Source organism: Lycorma delicatula, chromosome 5 (assembly GCF_047948215.1).
Source record: "Lycorma delicatula isolate Av1 chromosome 5, ASM4794821v1, whole genome shotgun sequence".
Classification (NCBI taxonomy): domain Eukaryota; kingdom Metazoa; phylum Arthropoda; class Insecta; order Hemiptera; family Fulgoridae; genus Lycorma; species Lycorma delicatula.
In genome coordinates this window covers 66,260,896-66,280,361 of record NC_134459.1, presented here as the reverse complement: position 1 = coordinate 66,280,361, position 19,466 = coordinate 66,260,896, and the positions used below count along the sequence as shown (strand labels likewise).

The 19,466-nt window shown below is 30.2% G+C and overlaps 1 protein-coding gene across 1 annotated transcript in view; it reads right to left on the bottom strand.

Annotated features, from left to right (window-relative positions):
• Window positions 1-2,750: 2,750 nt before the first annotated feature.
• LOC142325052 (zinc finger protein-like 1 homolog) overlaps window positions 2,751-19,466 on the bottom strand; it is a 36,274-nt gene continuing 19,558 nt past the window's right edge. The window contains exons 4-7 of the mRNA XM_075366339.1: window positions 17,567-17,760; window positions 13,500-13,644; window positions 6,576-6,696; window positions 2,751-3,044 (exon numbers count right to left, since the gene is read on the bottom strand). Coding sequence (XP_075222454.1) covers window positions 2,849-3,044; window positions 6,576-6,696; window positions 13,500-13,644; window positions 17,567-17,760 — 656 coding nt within the window. The 3' untranslated portion in view covers window positions 2,751-2,848. The remainder of the gene's footprint in view (window positions 3,045-6,575; window positions 6,697-13,499; window positions 13,645-17,566; window positions 17,761-19,466) is intronic.

Sequence of the window (19,466 nt, the reverse complement as noted above, 5' to 3'; positions counted from 1 at the left end):
ATGTTTTTTTCAAATTCATAGATCTGGAGATCTTTTAAATAATTTTTTTCTGAATGATCAAGCAGTCATCATATATCTCTGCATTTGTCAGTCCATTAAGGCACTTTTCACATTATATTTACTTAAAATTAGTCCAAAAAAAGTTTACCTTTTTTCATTTAGTGTGTTCACTAGTAGCAAATCACACAGTTTGCTCTCAATAGGTCATCATTTTTGTGGGAAAGTATTAAAAGCTTTTAATTCAGTCATTTTAGTTCAATTTTTTGTACTTGGGATGAGAATTAAAATATTCAGATATGATGCTACTTAATATGATAAGTTAATCCAAGCTACTCTTACAAACCTGTAGAACTTAAATATTCTATTACTAAATCTCATTTGAATACCCAGTAACGGTATATTTTATCTGATTAAATGTAATCTTGAAAATTTCATTCAAGAAACCGAAATAAAACTAATATTTACAGATATTTTTATATAAATTGCTCAGTTTAACATTACATCAGTAATGCTAAAATACTAACACTAAAATTAACAACAAATAAAAACAATATTTAATCGAATTGAATGTAAAGTGGAGGACATGAAAACAAGACACAGAATTACAACATCAATTTTCTCCCATAACTCAGCTACATTTTAAACAATTTAAAAAAATAAAATGTTTAATATTTTAGCAAATAACATAAATTTTCATAGATATAACGGATTGAAAAATAAACATGGCTGCAATTTTGTAATTTGCGCAAGTATTTTCGCTATTTTTAAAACTTTATTACCAAGATGCTTAACCAAATATTAATGTGATAACCAAACTTGAGATATAAATTTTTATATAAAAATAACAAAATGGCGGAGAGTGAGAGAACGAAGGAGAAATAACCATTTTTCCTAATGGTATTTTTTGTTTAATTTTACAAGTAGAATCCAAAAAGGTATAGCCAGCCCACCATTTTAGTAACACCTGTATATCAGATATTAAGTAAATCATCTAATACTGTAATATAACACATTCACCATTTACAACAAAAAAATTTTAACTAAAATGACTGGAATATAAAAACTTATTATTATTATTATAAGCTTTTAAATATTTTTCCATAAAAATGAGACCCTGTGATTTCTGATACCAGGGACCAAACTTCAATGAAAAAATGATAACCAGCTTGGGATTGAAGGCATTTAATTCTTTCAAGCTATCTGGATTTAAATTTTTTTAAGGCCCTTCTATTCCACATGCATTCTGGATGTAAATTTTTAAGGGCCTTCTATTCCACTTGATTACATGTATGTGTTTAAAAATTCTGCTTAATTTCCTGTACCTTTAAAAACAAAATTATGTTGAAATGTAAAATAATCTCTTTTTATATACCATATTATTCCACACATAACCTTTCCTATCCAAATTAAATTCCCTTATATTACTTTTAGTACTTGCAACAAAATACTGTATTTGTATTCAATTAAATATTTTTGGCCATCCTCAATTGCAATGGTTTTTCAACTATTATTATGATTTTAACTAATAAAATAATCTCTTTTTGTATGCCATATTATTCCACACATAACCTTTCCTATCCAAATTAAATTCCCTTATATTACTTTTAGTACTTGGAACAAAATACTGTATTTGAATTTTATTTAGATATGAAATAAATGATTCTTCAATTAAATATTTTTGGCCATCCTCAATTGCAATGTTTTTTCAACTATTATTTTGATTTTAACTAATACTGCAGTCTCATCAGTTAGTGGTAAGTTTGCTGCTGCACTTCCGTTAAGTTTTTTCATTATGTGAAAATAATATACTGCATCACAAAAAATAGATCCTACAGCAGCAGCAGCAGCACTAAAAATGCACTGTTTTTTAAAGAAAAGAATGCAAATATATTTTAAGAAGATTCCTGAAGAGGTTTTTATCAAAAAAGGATTTTCTATTTTGTTTCTAACATAGACCATACAATAAGCAATATTATGTTTGTTTATATATTTTATTTTAAACCTCTTTCTTATATATACATAATAATGTTTATTGTGTGGCCTATATTAGAAACAGTGACCTATATAGAAAATTTTGTTTCTAACATAGACCATACAATAAGCAATATTATGTTTGTTTATATATTTTATTTTAAAACTCTTTCTTATATATACATAATAATGTTTATTGTGTGGCCTATATTAGAAACAGTGACCTATATAGAAAATGCTTTTTTGATAAATACCATCTTTATAGTTGCTGCAATTCAATATCACCCTACAAAGTATAAAAGTAAATTTGACTAATGGGTGGTCCCTAGAATTTAATAAAAGTAACTTGAAATCTTAAGTATTTCCATAATGAATACCTAAATGCTTAAAACCATAGGAACTGGTATTCTGTAAACTATATTGACCTATATGAATTCAGAAAATTCATATAGGTCGATTTCATATAGGCCAAAATTGGTATTTTTTTAAATTAAGTATTAAAAAATTACAGGTCAAAATGATCCAAATTACTATTATAAATCACAATTCCATACAGAACCTGCCAATAAAAGACCTTCAGTATTTCTAACCAATATAAATAGTTTATTTTAATGTACGATGTAAAAAATTAATGCAGACTTTGCCTATAAAAGACTTTAATATATAATTTAAAAAAAAAAATATATATATATATTACATTAAAAAATATAATACATATGTATTAGTAAATTTAAAAAAAGTAATTACCAAGATGTAATCAGATAAAAATTTGTAAAGTATTATTTTAGAAAATTCATTTATTATTGTTTTAAATCTAGATAAAATTGATAATTATTACAATAATTATAATCATACAACTTAACTTATTATTAAATAACTAATTATTAGATATTCTAATATTGGGATTACTTTCGGGTAAAAATGATGGATCATCATCTGTAGCCATACGGCCAAGTTTTGAAAATACTACAATAAGCCCACCTAATAAAATGAACATTATAACAGCAGCCATGAAGTAACGACGATAGAAATGACCAGACTTATAAGTAGGTGAACCAGAATTAGCAACTGATCTGAAAAGAAAAACACATTTTTTAAATTAGTTTTATATGTCCTGGCTTTATGTAATGGGTATCTGAGAGTCCATTTTCCAAAAAAAAATTAATACAGAAATATAATATCCAATAAATATGGTAAACACAGAAATACCATTGATATAGGAGAACATAGTTTTTTTCAGTAATGTTTAGAAAAAATAGATTCTTATTTCTGCAGTATTTAGTTTTGATGGTGTATTTGGAGGATAGAGACATACAGTGTGCAATTTGTGATTAAAGCATTCTACAAATGATAGTTTTACAGCTGAAAAGTCATTAAGATTTGCTAGAAAGCTAATGATGAAACTTTCCAGGAAGAATTTTTTTTACTCAAATAACCTGAAATCAATTTTATTTGTGGTTTTCACAAAATGGGGTGATAATCATACAATTTTAACAGCAAGTAATTTTTTATAGTAGTTATTTGAAGAGTTCAATGATTTTCAGTGATCCACACCTGTAAAATGTTGGAGATCTCAAAGAAAATTTGTCATAAAATTGTGTGCAATTCTATAGATATGTTATGTTGCATAACTCAAATGAGATTGAAACTGTGAGCACCTTCAAGAAACACTACTAGACAAAATTTTTGTTTTTTTGGGGGCATTTTTAGCATAAGTTTTAAGAATTAAAAATAATTAGTAATGGACTGCTAGCATCATAATCAATCATTAATATATTTAGAAACTGACATGATGTCAATTCAATGACCAAATATCTTTTAATTTGTCTTAATCGTTTTAAACAAGTATTCCTGCTAAAGATGTAACAAAAAAAATTAATTCTAAAAGATGATATATTTATCATTTTAATCATAATAAATATTCAACCCTCGCAGGCTGCTCTTTCCTAGTAGCCAATTTGGAAGGAACAATTTGATTTAACTTGAAGGGAATAAAAATATTTTTAAAGCTATATTTTTAAATCTATTTCATATAGCAGTGCCAACATATTGATTTTCAATACTGTTGATTAAAAATGGAATTTCTTATTCAATATCTAATTCATATCTGTGCTACTGCAGTGAATGAGGAAGAAGCTATCATACACTAGGTGTCCCACAAGTTGTTGAAACTTGTGGGACACCACATGACTTCCTTGTACACCTATTACATTTTTAAAAGTACATAACATTTTATTTCACAAACAACTGTTGATTTTTTTCATTGGTTTTTTTTTTAATTGTTACTATATGACTTATTATTTATTGTCAATTTTTTTTACAGTTAAAAATTATTAATAAATCAATATATTTAAATTTAAAAAAAAGAAGGAAATGAAGTATGATTTGAACTGACATTAACTCTGGAACCAATGAAAATAAGTACCACTTATGATGAATCACTGAAAAGCTCCCAATGAGGGCTTATTATTGCAATTAAGAAAAAGTCCAAATTGTTTTGGATTTTGGGTTTTTTGGACATTTTTGGTCAAGTCGATTGCAATCAAAAGGGGAGGTGCACAATTAGATGTTACAAATTTTTCACAATTACAATACTTCCCTTGTACTTCGTACAAGGAAAAATATTTTGACACTAGACTATACATTACTGCCTGCATTCCAAGGGGAAGGAATCATCTCACCCATAGTTTTGTACGCAAACTATGAATGCTTAAATAAAGCATACTATATATCCTAATAATTACATCCATCTTTAACACAATATTAACATGAATATTAATAATGAAGAGTTGAGAATAAATTAATTCATGCAAAAAAGAAGTCCAGATAATTTTAACATACTCAATTGGATTTATTGGGGACAAAAGACTTAAAGTAAAGAAATGTAGTAATTATGAAGGAGATTTAATACAGGTCTCACTGACTGATTTAAGGAGTTTTAGTACTATTAGTCTAACTGAATAACTTATTTTCTAAAGTTATTTGATCTTGATAATTTTTACTTACCATTTTTCTTATAAAAGAGGATAGGTTTATTAAAATGTATTTTAAGCCTTTTTTGTGATATCTTTTTTAACATTTAGAAAGTTGAATTTCATAAATATAATAAAAAAAGTATTAATGCATAGCAAGTAAGATCAAATCAAAGTAAGATTTTGAAATTTAAACAGCACTAAATGAACTGAACTTTGAAAATGATTTTAATATCTCTAACAAACACTGGTTCACAATATATTCACTGCACAGTTAACTAATGACGAAAGGAATTTACTGTCTAAAGATTTGGAATATTTATTTTGAATGCTGAGACCAGTATTAAATTCTCTGATGAAAGAGAAAAGACTGAAATTACAAAGAAAACAAAAATGAGATTGTGATTTCAGATAAGACTGATCATAACTAACAGAGTTCACAAATAGGAATATATATAAAAACTAATAAAAACTTCTCTACTTCATTCAAGAACCTGAACAGGTTGTAAAGCAGTCATAATAATTTTCTGAATTAAAAAGAGAATCCAGGCTAATTATTTCTGACGTTATAATCCAAATTGTGAAATGTTTTACATTTTTTTATCTGATTCCACAATACTCCAGGCATTTCTACAAAGTGTTTGAGATTTTAGAAAATTAAATCAAATCACCAAAAATGTTAAATTTATCTGTGACATTGAAAGTAATATAATAACTAAAATTCAAAAATTGGCCTCTGTCCTCAGAAATGCTAAACTAAACCTGAATGAATGGGCATTTATAAACTGGATTTTTAAAGATAATAATTCCATTTTAGATTACATATATTACAAACCATTATGCTAGGTACAAATTTCTCAATATTGTGAGGTAATTGTCTCTGTTGAAAAACATTTTATCTACCCAACCTGTAAATGAGGAATGCAATAAAACCATAACTTGCAGTCTGGACTGGAGATTAATTAGTCAATTTAGAGGTATTCATTCTAGAATCTTCTCATTCAGAGGCTCATTCTATTGAATCTAGAATGACAATTAATTACTTCTTTTTTTATTCTTATTCTAAATCCCCAGCTAAAAGTACTAGTTGTATAAAGTTTTGTAAATAGTGTTTACTTTAAATCAATGTTATTTATTACTTCTTTGTCTTCATTTTTTTTTACTTTTTAAAAAAATATAACTTCAGTAGTGTATAATGTACCTATGTTTATATCTTAGGTAAAAATTTCTGTACATAGTTTTTGAATTATTCTGTTTTTCAATCTATTTTAATAATCACTTAGGATAGCTCTTTATTTATATTTATAAATATCCTAAACAAGCATGTTGTCATTAATTGGAATTAACAAAGTTGAGAAACAATGAAATCAATTTTGTCTTTTTTTAGATAAAAGTTAATTTTCTGTTGTAGTTGTGATATAACAAGATAAATTTTTATTTCTGCATTAGTGAAATTAAAGCAGATCATAAACATTAAAATTAAATTTGGGGGAAATTTATATTTTACAGTTAGAAAACCCAAGACCTGTAAAATGAGATGTTTTATACTGTTGTAGACATGTTCAAATTTCCAACAACGTTTGGTTAAGTATTAAAATCCTCAGCGTTATACCATAAAAATTTAAAACTTACTTCCACCACCTACTAAACCACTCAGTAGCTGACTTTCTTTTATATTTATTTTCATCATGATCAAATATTAGTGGTTGTTTATCATCTATTACTGTTTGATACACACGTCTAGGTACCTGTCCTGAAACATTATAATACACAGTCATCAATATTGTATTAACTTGAATATCTTTATAACAGATGTTCTTAGGAATTAGTTTAAAACATCTATGTATGAATTCTTATATAAAATATTTAACAAGTAAAAAACCGATCCTGCGGAAGGAGTCAAGGTACAGCATGTGGGGTGCAGACTGACAGTTATGTAGTCTTGTGGTGAGAGGATCTACTAAAATAATGCAGCCTGGAACAAAGCACATGATGTCTAGGGCTAGAGAGGTAGTCCCTATCTATAAGGTGTTCTGGTCTACCCACATGCAAGAGTGGGGGGACTTTATATGCTGTAAAGTACCATGTATCTAACAGCCCATCTTGAAAATCTAACTCAGTTTTAGGGCAAAAAAGCAACCATAGTCCTTTAACACCTACTCACCAGATTTGGCCCCCTGTGATTTTTTTTATTTCCAAAAATTAAAGAAAAATTGAAATGACACCATTTTCAGACTCTGGAGCTTATTAAAGCATCAATATTAGAGGCTCTGTCAGAAATAACAGAAACAATTTCTTAAGGACTTCGAAGGCTGGAAAAGGCGAATTGAGAAGTGCATTACAGCTCAGTCTTTGAAGACTGAAATGTGTAATTATATTATCTTTTTCAATAAATTATTTTTTTTTACATTATTTCACAAACTTTATTGTCATACCTCAAATGACTGACTCAGGAAAATTATAATTAAAATTATTTAAAAACCTAAAAGTATCAAATTAGTTTCATTATCTACCAATAAACAATAACAGCAGCAGGGTAATTCATCTTACTCAATGACTGATATAGGAAATATATACATAGAAATGCTAATTATGAAATTTGATAAAAAGGAATGTCTTTCTAATGGTGAAAAAATACATTTAACTGGATCAAAACAATTCAGTTCTAAACAACAGATTACATTTTTCAACAAACCAATCATTAGAAACTGCTAAATAAATCATAATTCTTAAGGAAAAATAGGTTTTATTAATATATGCTCAAAATAGCTACTTTTAACCAACCAAATAGTGTTCAACTTAAAAGAGGTCCCATCACTTAGCTTAGTCTACAAACAACAGTTTATTCGTAAACACGTAATTATTTTTCAGATGGTGTTGAAAATGATGTGTATCTATTTCTATCCACTTGTGAACATGTTCCTAGCTACACTTGTTAGCGGTAACTTGTCTATTTCCTGGATGGCATTGATAATCGTTTCTAAAGGATTGTGGCCACCAAGATCCTCTGATCTGACAAGTGCAGACTTCTTTCTGTGGAGTTACTTAAAAGAAAACATTTATAGGAGCAATTCATACACTGCAGGGACTGAAGATAAACACTACCAATCCCTGTAACCCTACAGAAAGATGTCTGGACTAGTCAGGTCAGGAAATCTTAGTAATCACAATCCTTTTTTCCACTAAAAAATGATTTTTTAATCATTTCTGTAGCATCTCTACAGTAGAGTGAGTTATATGGCAAGTGGCACTGCCCTGTAGCAATCAGCATTCATATTCATCCTCTCACAGTAAGGCTATGAACTGCTGAATTGGTAACCACAGTTTTAAAAAAAAAACAAGGGTTCCTGTTATTTATTGCCTTGAAACCACACACCATACACATATTTTTTGTGGGTGTAGGGGAGATTCAAAGAAAATGTACAGATTTTCAGCACCCCATATCCAACAGTGCTGACTATTAACATATCCAGCAAGGTGAAACCACGCTTCATCTATGAAAAACACTTGATCTAAAATGCCAATACTACCTCAGATGAAATTCTTGAATCATTGATAGTAGTGATAATCAGGACTAATTAACTCCTGTAAAACCTGCATTCGATGTGGATAAGAAATCAGCATTCTCAACACTATAGGCCGAACCTAGTGAAACGTCCTTTTCCTGGTTTAGTCTCCACAAAGATTTAAGAGATCTTGTAACTGCCACTTTAATATCCTGACAACCTTCATAGTTAAAACTAACCTGCGTCAGGCACATTTCTGATCTAACATTGAACCTGTTTGATGAAATTTTTTTCTAATTTCTCTCCCTCTATGAATCATGAGACCTCGACGTTGGTGAGGGGGCTTGAGTGCTCAGTGAAACAGAATAGCTGGACCAAAGGTGCAACCATATCGGAGAAGTATCTGTTGAGAGCCAGACTAAGGAATGATTCCAGAAAGAGGGCAGCAGCTCTTTCAATAGTTGTTAAGGGCGTAGGTATCAACATCACTTAATCCTCTGAGTAATGCGCAGCTGAAAGCAATGGAAAACTACAGCTGCTTTTTTTCCAAGAAAATGTAGCTCTCTGCATTTTCATATAAAAATGATGGAGGCACCTTCCTTGGTAAAATATTCCGGAGGTAAACTAGTCCCCCGTTCGGATCTCTGGGTGGGGACTACTAAGGATAGAGTCACCAGAAAATAAAAAAATAACATTCTACAAGTCACAGCTTGGAAGTCTAAAAAAGGTTGGTAGGTTAGAAAATTTAAAGAGCGAAATGGATAGGATAAATGTAAATGTAATAGGAATTAGCAAGGTTCGGTGGGAAGAGGAAAACGACTTTTGGTCAGGGATTATAGAATAATTAACTCAGCTTCAAATAATGGGCAGGCAGGAGTAGGTTTTGCAATGAACAAGAAGATAGGGAAGAGAGTAGAGTATTTCAAAATGCATAGAATCATTGTAATAAGGATAAAATCGAAACCTAAACCTATGATTGTTAACGTCTATATGCCTACTAGCGCCCATGATGATGATGATGATGAGGTAGAGTGTGTATATGAAGAAATTGATGAAGCAATTAAACACATAAAAGGAAATGAAAATTTAATAATAGTTGGAGATTGGAAAAGGCAAGGAAGGAAATGTAGTTTGTGAATACGGGCTGGGCCAAAGGAATGAAAGAGGGAACTGACTTATAGAGTCAAAATTATTACTATATATTTATAAATTATTATTACTTATAGAGAGAAAATGTGTCACATGAATCAATGGAATTTAGAGAAGCTTGAGGAAGAGGAGGTAAAGAAGATTTTTGAGGAGGATATCGTAAGAGGTCTGAGTAAAAAAGATAAGGTAGAAATTGTAGAAGAATGGGAGAATGTTAAAAAGGAAATTCTTAGATCAGCAGAACCGAACTTAGGCAGAATAAAGAGAACTAGTAGAAAACCTTGGATTTCAGATGATATATTGCAGCTGATGGATGAGTGTAGAAAATATAAGAATGCTAATGATAAATAAAGTAAAAGGAACTATTGACAATTAAGAAATACTACAAACAGGAAGTGCAAACTAGCAAAAGAAGAGTGGATTAAAGAAAAGTGTTCAGAAGTGCAAAGAGAGATGAACATTGGTAAAATAAATGGAGCAAACAGGAAATTTAAAGAAAATTTTGGGTACATAAATCAAAATCTAATAATGTATTAAACAAAGATGGTACACTGATAGATAATATGGAAGGCAAAATTGATAGGTGGGTAGAATATATTGAGTTATACGGAGGAAATTAATTAGAAAATGTTTTTTTTTTTGTTTACAAAATACTGCCCTTTCCAATTACTTTCATACATTAAGAATATGATATTAAAATACTCACAAAACAAGAATTTCACCAAAAAAACTTTTATGTGTACTAACCAATTAAATTAGTGTCACCATTTTCTATTTACATATCACGCGCAATGATACAAAAATAAAAAAAAAATATGTCTGATTGAATTTTAACCCTTCAACTTCATGTAAAAGATAAAAGGTTAATATTCAATTTTAATAACCGCTCGTATTAAAATGTTTACATTCATATGTCACATTCAGTTGAATCTGAAAAAGACACTTATATTTTTTTTTTTATTTTTTTTTTTGGGTGAAAAACGCTTGTGCATTATCATCGCCCGGTAGTTATTATTAAAAGAGTAATATAACTCCAAAATAATAAGCTATACAAGGTGTAAACATAATATTAATCATATAATAAAAATTTACTAAAACAAGCGAAGAAGGCAAAATAAAACACAAAACTAATATCACAGACAAAGTTGATAAAACATTAAAGATAAAATAATAGAATAAAGAAAGTATAAAAACTTACTTAACTCTGATGGGTTGTGCAAAAATCCCACCCCGGATAGTAAAATTAAACACATAGAACTAAAAAATCAAATCGAAAATAAAGGTTAAAATTATTAAAAAACTCTCCTTACAGAAAAACATACATAAGTATTTTAAATCCTTTGCAGTAACCCAGTACTATGCAAAAAGAGAAACATTCGTTCCAAAACCCTGCCATCATTGCCCAAGATATCCCGAATGCTGCTGGGTATATTAAATTGACGACGCAACGCCGCATAACATACGCAGTCCACGAGAATGTGGTGCACAGTCATGCGGCAGTTGCATCATGTGCACAGGGGTGGGTCTCCTCCTGACATTAGATATTCGTGTGCGATCCTCGTATGCCCCAACCGTAACCGGCAGAGGACCACTTCCTCATGACGAGAGTTCCTGCAAGAGGAGCTCCACGGCAACACTGAATCTTTAATCCGTCAAAGTTTACTATCGACGGCAGCCGTCCAGCCACTTTGGCACCTTGCTCGCAGTGATTGTTTTATATGATTAATAAAATCATATAAAACTGGGGTGGTCAAATCAAATCAGTAACTGGGGTGGTGAAAGGAGGCTGAATACACGCATCTTTCGCAGCAGAATCTGCCCTCTCATTACCAAGAATCCCAACATGGCTAGGGATCCAGCAAAAACCTACCCCCTTGTTTCGTTTTTCTAACTCAGCGATTTTATCATAAATGCCAACGACAACAGGATGTCCGGAATAAAGGTTTTCCAACGCCTGGAGAGCACTGTACGAGTCACTGCAAATAAGTATGTTCCTATATTTAGGGCCAACGATACTTAGAGCCCTATCCACAGCGAGTAGTTCCGCGGTGAACACACTCGTAACACCGGGTAGGCCAAACATATAAGTCATAGAAAATGGTGTTATAGAGGAAGAAGAGGAGAAACAATACTGAGATCTGAATTTAAGAGAGCATTAAAAGATTTGAATGGCAGAAAGGCTCCTGGAATAGACAGAATACCTGTAGAACTACTGCTCAGTGCAGGTGAGGAAGCGATTGATATATTATACAAACTGGAGTGTAATATTTATGATAAAGGGGAAGTTCTGTCAGACTTCAAAAAGAGTGTTACAGTCATGATACCAAAGAAAGCAGGAGTAGATAGATGTTAAGAATACAGAATTAGCTTAACTAGCCATGCATCAAAAATCTTAACTAGAATTCTGAACAGAAGAATTGAGAGAGGAGTAGAAGAAGTGTTAGGAGAAGACCAATTTGGTTTCAGGAAAAGTATAGGGAAAAGGGAAGCAATTTTAGCGCTCAGATTAATAGTAGAAGGAAGATTAAAGGAAAAAACAAACCAACATACTTGGCATTTATAGACCTAGAAAAGGCATTCGATAACGTAGACTGGAATAGAATGTTCAGCATTTTAAAAAAATGAGGGTTCAATTATAGAGATAGAAGAACAATTGCTAACAATTACAGGAACCAAACAGCAACAGTAATAATTGAAGAACATAAGAGAAAAGCTGTAATAGGAAAGGGAGTCTGACAAGGATGTTCCATATCCCTGTTACTTTTTAATCTTTACATAGAACTAGCAGCTAAAGAACAATTTAGAACCGGAGTAACAGTACAAGGTGAAAAGATAATGATGCTATGCTTTGCTGATGATATAGTAATTCTAGCTGAGCGTAAAAAGGATTTAGAAGGAACAATGAAAGGCATGGATAAAGCCCTACGCATGAACTACCGCATTAAAATAAACAAGAACAAAACGCAAGTAATGAAACGTAGTAGAAATAATGAAGATGGAACACTCCTCCTGTAAATGTAAAAATAGGAAGAGAAAAGATTATGGAGGTAGAAGAATTTTGTTATTTGTGAAGTAGAATTACTAAAGATGGACAAAGCAGGAGCGATATAAAATGCCGAATAGTATAGGCAAGTCTTCAATCAGAAATATAATTTGTTTACATCAAAAATTAATTTAAATGTCAGGAAAACATTTTTGAAAGTATATGTTTGCCGCAAACGTAAGGCATCCTGGACTAGTCACTTTAATATTGGAGGAACAGGTAGAAGGAAAAAATTGTGCAGGCAGGCAACGTTTGGAATATGTAAAACAAATTGTTAGGGATGTAGGATGTAGGGGGTATACCAAAATGAAACTACTAGCACTAGATAGGGAATCTTGGAGAGCTGCATTAAACCAGTCAAATGACTGAAGACAAAAAAAACTAACTTCTGAATAACTTTTCACTGGTGTTTCCTTTTCAAATTTCTCTCTGAACTTTCGCCAACATATAACATGAAATTTCATCTCATAGTAAGTAAGTTTCCATCACAAATATAGGTATTTGAATGAACAACAAGAACAACAGACAATTACACAACCTTGGTCAAAAGTCAATATTCAACACAGACTGACAATTATCAAATGTGCTAGCAATAAACTATCTCCCCACTCCAGCTCTAGCTGTACCAACATCTTCCACATTATTTTACTCATCTCATACCAATAAATCGATTTTAACAAAAATATGCATTTAGTATAAACTACTGAATGATTGGGCCACTTTTAAGTTAACACCCTGAACATCAGAGCAAAGGAGAAAAAAGAACAGAATACTTCACTGTCAGTTAAGTAAGCATCTAATTAAAGAAAAATTCAATATAATATGATTTAGTTTTACTTATCCTGTTTCCTAGTTTACCTGTATTTTCAGACCGGCTGAAAGGTGTTATTGTATCTTCAACATGAACAACTGCATCAGAACAATTATTCTGATGGACAGAAGTTGCTATAGAATTGCTTCTCACATCTTCTGGTAATGGTCGAATTTCACGTTCTTCACTCAACTAAAGGGTGCATAAGATATAATAGAAACAGATTATTTTTATAAAATCATCAACATATGTATTAGAACTTAGATTATTTGACATGTAAGGTATGAATTAGTAATTTCTTTACTGCTCCCTAAACGGATTAAAAAACTCTTCAAAACCGTTGTAGAGAGAGACTACCTGCAACAGGGCCAGATTTAAGAAAAGCAGCCTAGCTTTTTTCCACAACTAATATATGGTAAATGCAAACAGATTACAATTACTTAATAGTTTATTAATAACACCATTTATTAAGAACATTCTTTTGACTTCAATTTCAGAATTTTTTTCAATGATCAATTCACTACAGGGAACTGAAGTCTGGTGTGTCTAGGTGTACGAAGTATAAAAAATCCATTATTAGTAGAGCCATTCAGATATTTTTATACCTAATTATTAAGTGATAAAATAATTTTTCTGAAAATTATTTTTTCAAATAAAATACAAAACAAATAAAATTATAAAATAGTGTTTGAAAACAGAAAAAAAATATTAAAAACAATTTTCATAACTGCAACAATTCTACTAATAAGAATGTAAAGAAAATTAAGAGTCAAAATCCCAAATGAAGAGAAAATGTTTTAATAAACAAATAATATGATACATTCGCTTGGGCATTAGGAAAGTTTTGCAATATGTGACTTATTTTTTTAACTTTTTAAAACACTTTCTACTATATGGTATAAATTTCTCCATTCTTTGAAATCAGTCTTCAAAAATCCTGCCATGTTTCCTTGGAGATGTGGACACACTCATCGTCCCAAAATCTTAAAAGGTATCATTGCCTGTAGGTAATCATTGATTTCCTTTTAGTCTAATCTAAACAGCATGATGCCAGGACTGTAGAAAGGGTGCTCTAACAGTTTTATTCCAGTGCTGGCCAAATACTCAGAGTAAACTTTGGAGTGGTGCTGGAGCGTTATCCTGGTGAAGAAACTATGTATCTATCCTTGAGTTTGGTCACAACTTCAACAGTAGGCAGGCTTCCCTCAGTACTCCACTTCCTTATAACTGTCTTATGAATTTTCAACACAACTGGTTCTAAAACGACTTTCACACTAAAAAATATGGCCACCACTCTTCATTCATGAAACATGACGTGCCATCTGATTGCCAATCAAATTATGTGGGACCCAAAGGAAACAAAGCTTTCTAATTTGAAGGTGATTTTGCAGAATAACATGAACTGCTGGTGCATTAATGCCGCAGAAAACCTCTATTTGGTGATAGGTCATATGCCTATCTTCTCAGCAACTTTCGTACTGCAGGAATGTTTTCCTCAGTCACAGATGAAGATGGTCTTGACCTGATCTTAAAGTGCCTCAAGGCCAAGATTTCCTCTTTCAAATTCTTGGTTCAACCTAAACATTGTTTACAATGAGAACAACCCTCTCCAAGCACAGGAGTCATTTCCTTTAAACACTGATCAACATTTAACCCGCGTACAAAATTACCTAATTTTTACCCACAAAGATCATATTTTTTCTAGTAACATGCTGAAAAACAAAAATGGCACTAAGACAGTAACTGGAGCAGTTACAGTACAGGTTGGGACCAGTCTAAACACAAGCTATCTTATTCAACATTGCAAAACTTTTCTAGGGCCTTTGTAATACACTCATTCCATATATAAAAGATTAGGAAACAAAACAGCCAAATGATTATTATTTCTCTTTATGGTTTTAGCTCTCCATGCAATAATTTAAATACTAACAACACTAGCAAACTAATAATTTAAAATGGTAGCAAAAACAAACTAATATAGTTTTTTTGCTTTTTACTTCGTCCAATGTAATGACAATCAATAAAAATACGGTAATTTTATATCTTTAAAGAGATATTTTTATGTCCATTAAAAGAAAAAACAAATCTTCTAATGCAATTTGATATAGAAAACTATTCCAATATTTTCAAGTACTCCAAAGGAAGTTTGGCATCAAAGAAACAAATTATATGCTAATATTGTGTTTGATAATTGCATTAATGATACTATGTAGTAGTATACAAACTGCTGTAGTCAATCATGTTTTTATCACAAAATGACGTAAAAAAAATATGCGCACATACTTATATTCAAAATGAATTATTTCAAGAAGAATTTTATAAAAGCCAAGTTCAGGTTGCAATAATTATTAACTGATCTTGGTATGCATAATTACTTTTTCAATAATAAACACTTACTGTAACAACTTAAACAAGGTAATTTTAACAATTACTATTAGAACTTAAATAATAACTAAGTCCGTAATTAGTACAGCAAACTTCATTAACATTCATCTTAAGATGATTATTTTGTAGGCATCTGTAAATTTTCAAACATGCAAAAACTTTGACAAAACTACACGCAGTTGTAAAAAGTGAACTGTAGTGATGCATAGATTAGAGAGTTAAAAAATTGCTGTTATCAAAGATGTCAATCTGATGATGACTTTCTATAAGCATTACAACTTGTTTTGAGAGTCAGCAGTTTCAATCAATGGCATTCTCTCAGCACTGGTCAGACTGACTGTATAACAAGACTCATCTCACGTACATGATACACATATCGTAACAAAGAGTAGTTAAAATATCTCTTGGGTTGAGGATTCATTTCTCAAAGTAAAATAAAAATAATAAATAAATAATATCGATAGTTATTTTAATGCACTTTTGTTGAGATAAATATTAATTATTGTATTATCCTTAAAACTAATTGATCCAAATGTAAAGACTCTCAAGCTATGATACCTACTAATTTGCAAAAATAAGTTTCTCGGGTTGGGTAATGCATTGAGTGATTTATACAAAATTCTCTGTCAATTCTGATTAAAGCTACTTAAAACAAATGAAAATTTATAATGCATTTTAAAAAAAATGTTAAAATTAGTTTTAGACTAATCTCTACACTTCTATTTAAGTAAAAGAATAGATTCTTTATTTATATATATATATATATATATATATATATATATATATATATATATTAATTTCACTTATGTATTAGTTTTACTTGCACATTTTCATTTAGTTTTCTTATATAGAATGCTTATTTCAAGGATACCAGCACTGGCATTAAAAAGTATTCTTTCTTTTATGATAATAAGTAAAGTATCCCCATTTGTGATATCCTCATCAGTACGTTCCCATTTTTCCAATGTAGGAGCAAACAATTTTAAAATGGAAATTCCTGTTTTTTTGTTTAATTTGGGTAAAGCACATCATATTAAGTCTCTTTTATTCTATTTTTTATTTACTCTTTTATTTTTTTAAATCGAATTTCTTTATTAAAATAAAGAAAAACTGTTAATTTAAAAATGTAAGCAAGGAAACTGACTAGGTCATTCTGTAGATATCACTTTATCAAATTCTCAACAAGAAAAAACAATCAAGAATTCTCTTTATCTGATAAATACTAAACAATTAATTAGCCATTTGAATTAATGTGTTAATTTATTCAGTCCTCAAATCTAGTAAACTAATGAACTATTATCAAAACATGGTGGAGATATGTTAAGTCAGTTGAGTGTATTTCTATCAAGGTAATATATCAACCATTAGTGGGAAGAGTGTATTTCTGGAAACAGATATATCAACTCAACCTTCAACTCTCAGTTTATTATACCTGACCACTGTTTGTAGGTGTTGCAATATGTCAAAACCAGATTTGAGCAGATAACTGTGGAAACTTAATTGTTGTATATAACTACTTGAAAAATTATCTCTGTTATTATTACTGAAATATAATTATACAATAAAATAAATTTTTATACAATTCTTTTCGCTACTATCCAATAAAAGTTTTTCTATAATCTTAGCTAATTTTTTTTACAATTAATTTCAATTACTTTATCAGCTGTATTTCTTCTATATCCTTAGAATAATCCAGTAAGACACTTACAATAAGAAAGGAAACACTTACAAGAGGTAGACCAAGACCAATTCTTGCCCAATTAACACCAGCTAGTTTTTCTTTTAGCACATCAGCAACAGGTGAAATTAGATTGGGCTGAGGAAACAAACATGTATTACATTTAGGACATGTATAACCAGCAGGGGCAGTAGTAGCTGGAAGAGCACGAGCAAGACTATCGAGACATCCCCAATGAAATACATCTATTAAAGAGAATTATGATTAAAACATCTGGTACAGAATAAAAATGTTATTTTTTATACATTATCATGTCTTTCAATTGTATTACAAAAAATTACAACTTTTGTTTAATTACAATACAAAATGATCTTACATCAGTTATCTTCAAGATGTTTTAGGTTCAAAAAATTTACAAAGAAGTTAAGATGTACAGTTTAACAATCTAAAACTACGGTTGTGTTTTATCGTGTGATAGGCATTCACAGCCTCTCAGCATGAGCTCAATTTTATCTGAACTGTCTTTAATAATAAACGTATTCAAGAGATTAAAGCTATAATGCTAACCTATACTCTACACCACTAAACTGCTTGATATTTCTTGGATCTGAGGTGGACCTTTATATCTGTGTGACCACTGCCTTTACATCTGTGTGACCACCACGAGCAAGATTAATTTCATTACTGCATTGCAAATTCCTATGAGTGGATTATCGCATCTTTTAAGAAATATAATCTTTTTGTAAAATATCATTAATGTGCACTTATGTTTCTTGCCTTTGTCAACTTTGTAGGCCATTTTAAATAAAAACCACAATAACTTAATAACAAATTTCACAAGGTAGTACACAAACTGCTTAATTAAAACAACTAAAAAACCACTCTGCACAAGAAAGAGATACGGACACACTTGATAAAATTAATATAAAGATGAGACTTGTTGGATACTTATTATATAACACTTCAGATCAAAATGAATTGCTGGAATAAACAGTTATGCTATGAATTGCTAGCTAAACAATTATATTAGTGCAGCATTCAGTGATGGGAGCAGGCAAGGCAGTAAAATTTTCCTATAAATTGCAATTATAATTTTAAAAGTAAAAGGGCCCTTTTCAATGAAATTTGGGATTTTCAACAGTTTTTCGGGACAAATTTCTAAAATTCAGGACATATGGTCACCATAATTATACATAAACATGTAACAAAAAAAATATTATTCCAATTAAAAAAACTACATTAAATAAACTGTATAAAAGTCACAACCAACACATACTGTACAATATTCAAGTTAAAAGATGATTGTACTATCTATGTTGGTTTTCAAAATAAAAATTATTAATCTTTTTTTTATATTTGTAGGCTTTAAAATTCAAATTAGAATACAAAAATTCAAAAGAGAATACATTTTTACAAAAATTGTATGCTTTCTCAAATTTTCTAATTTATGAGCAGGATAGTGAATTAATTTTGTTTTCTTAATGTATAGTGAAAATGGTAACCACATTCTGGAACACTGTCCAGGTATAACATAAAAATTTGAAAATGTTATTCATTCATAATGATGAAAGATGTATAATTCTGTGAACAGGATAAGTTGTGGGGAAAAAATGAGGAATACACAATTAAGCACTCCATTTGGCAATACTAACTAGTTTGGTATAAAAGTGGGCTGAAACTTAGAAGAATAATAAATGTTTTTTGCAGTGGCATGATGTGGAAGGGGGGAAAATGAAAGTGTACTTAATGTTAACGAAATATGAAGTGATGATTTTTGGAAGCGAAAAGAGTTTAAGATGCTACATGGAAAACCTTTGAGTATGATTACAAGTTTTTCTTGCCTGATGAGTCTGTGAGAGCAAAAAATAAAATTTCAAAACAATTGCAAAATGAGAGAAAATATTAAGCATATGTTTAAGTAACAAGAAAGAATTAAAAATGTACGTTATAT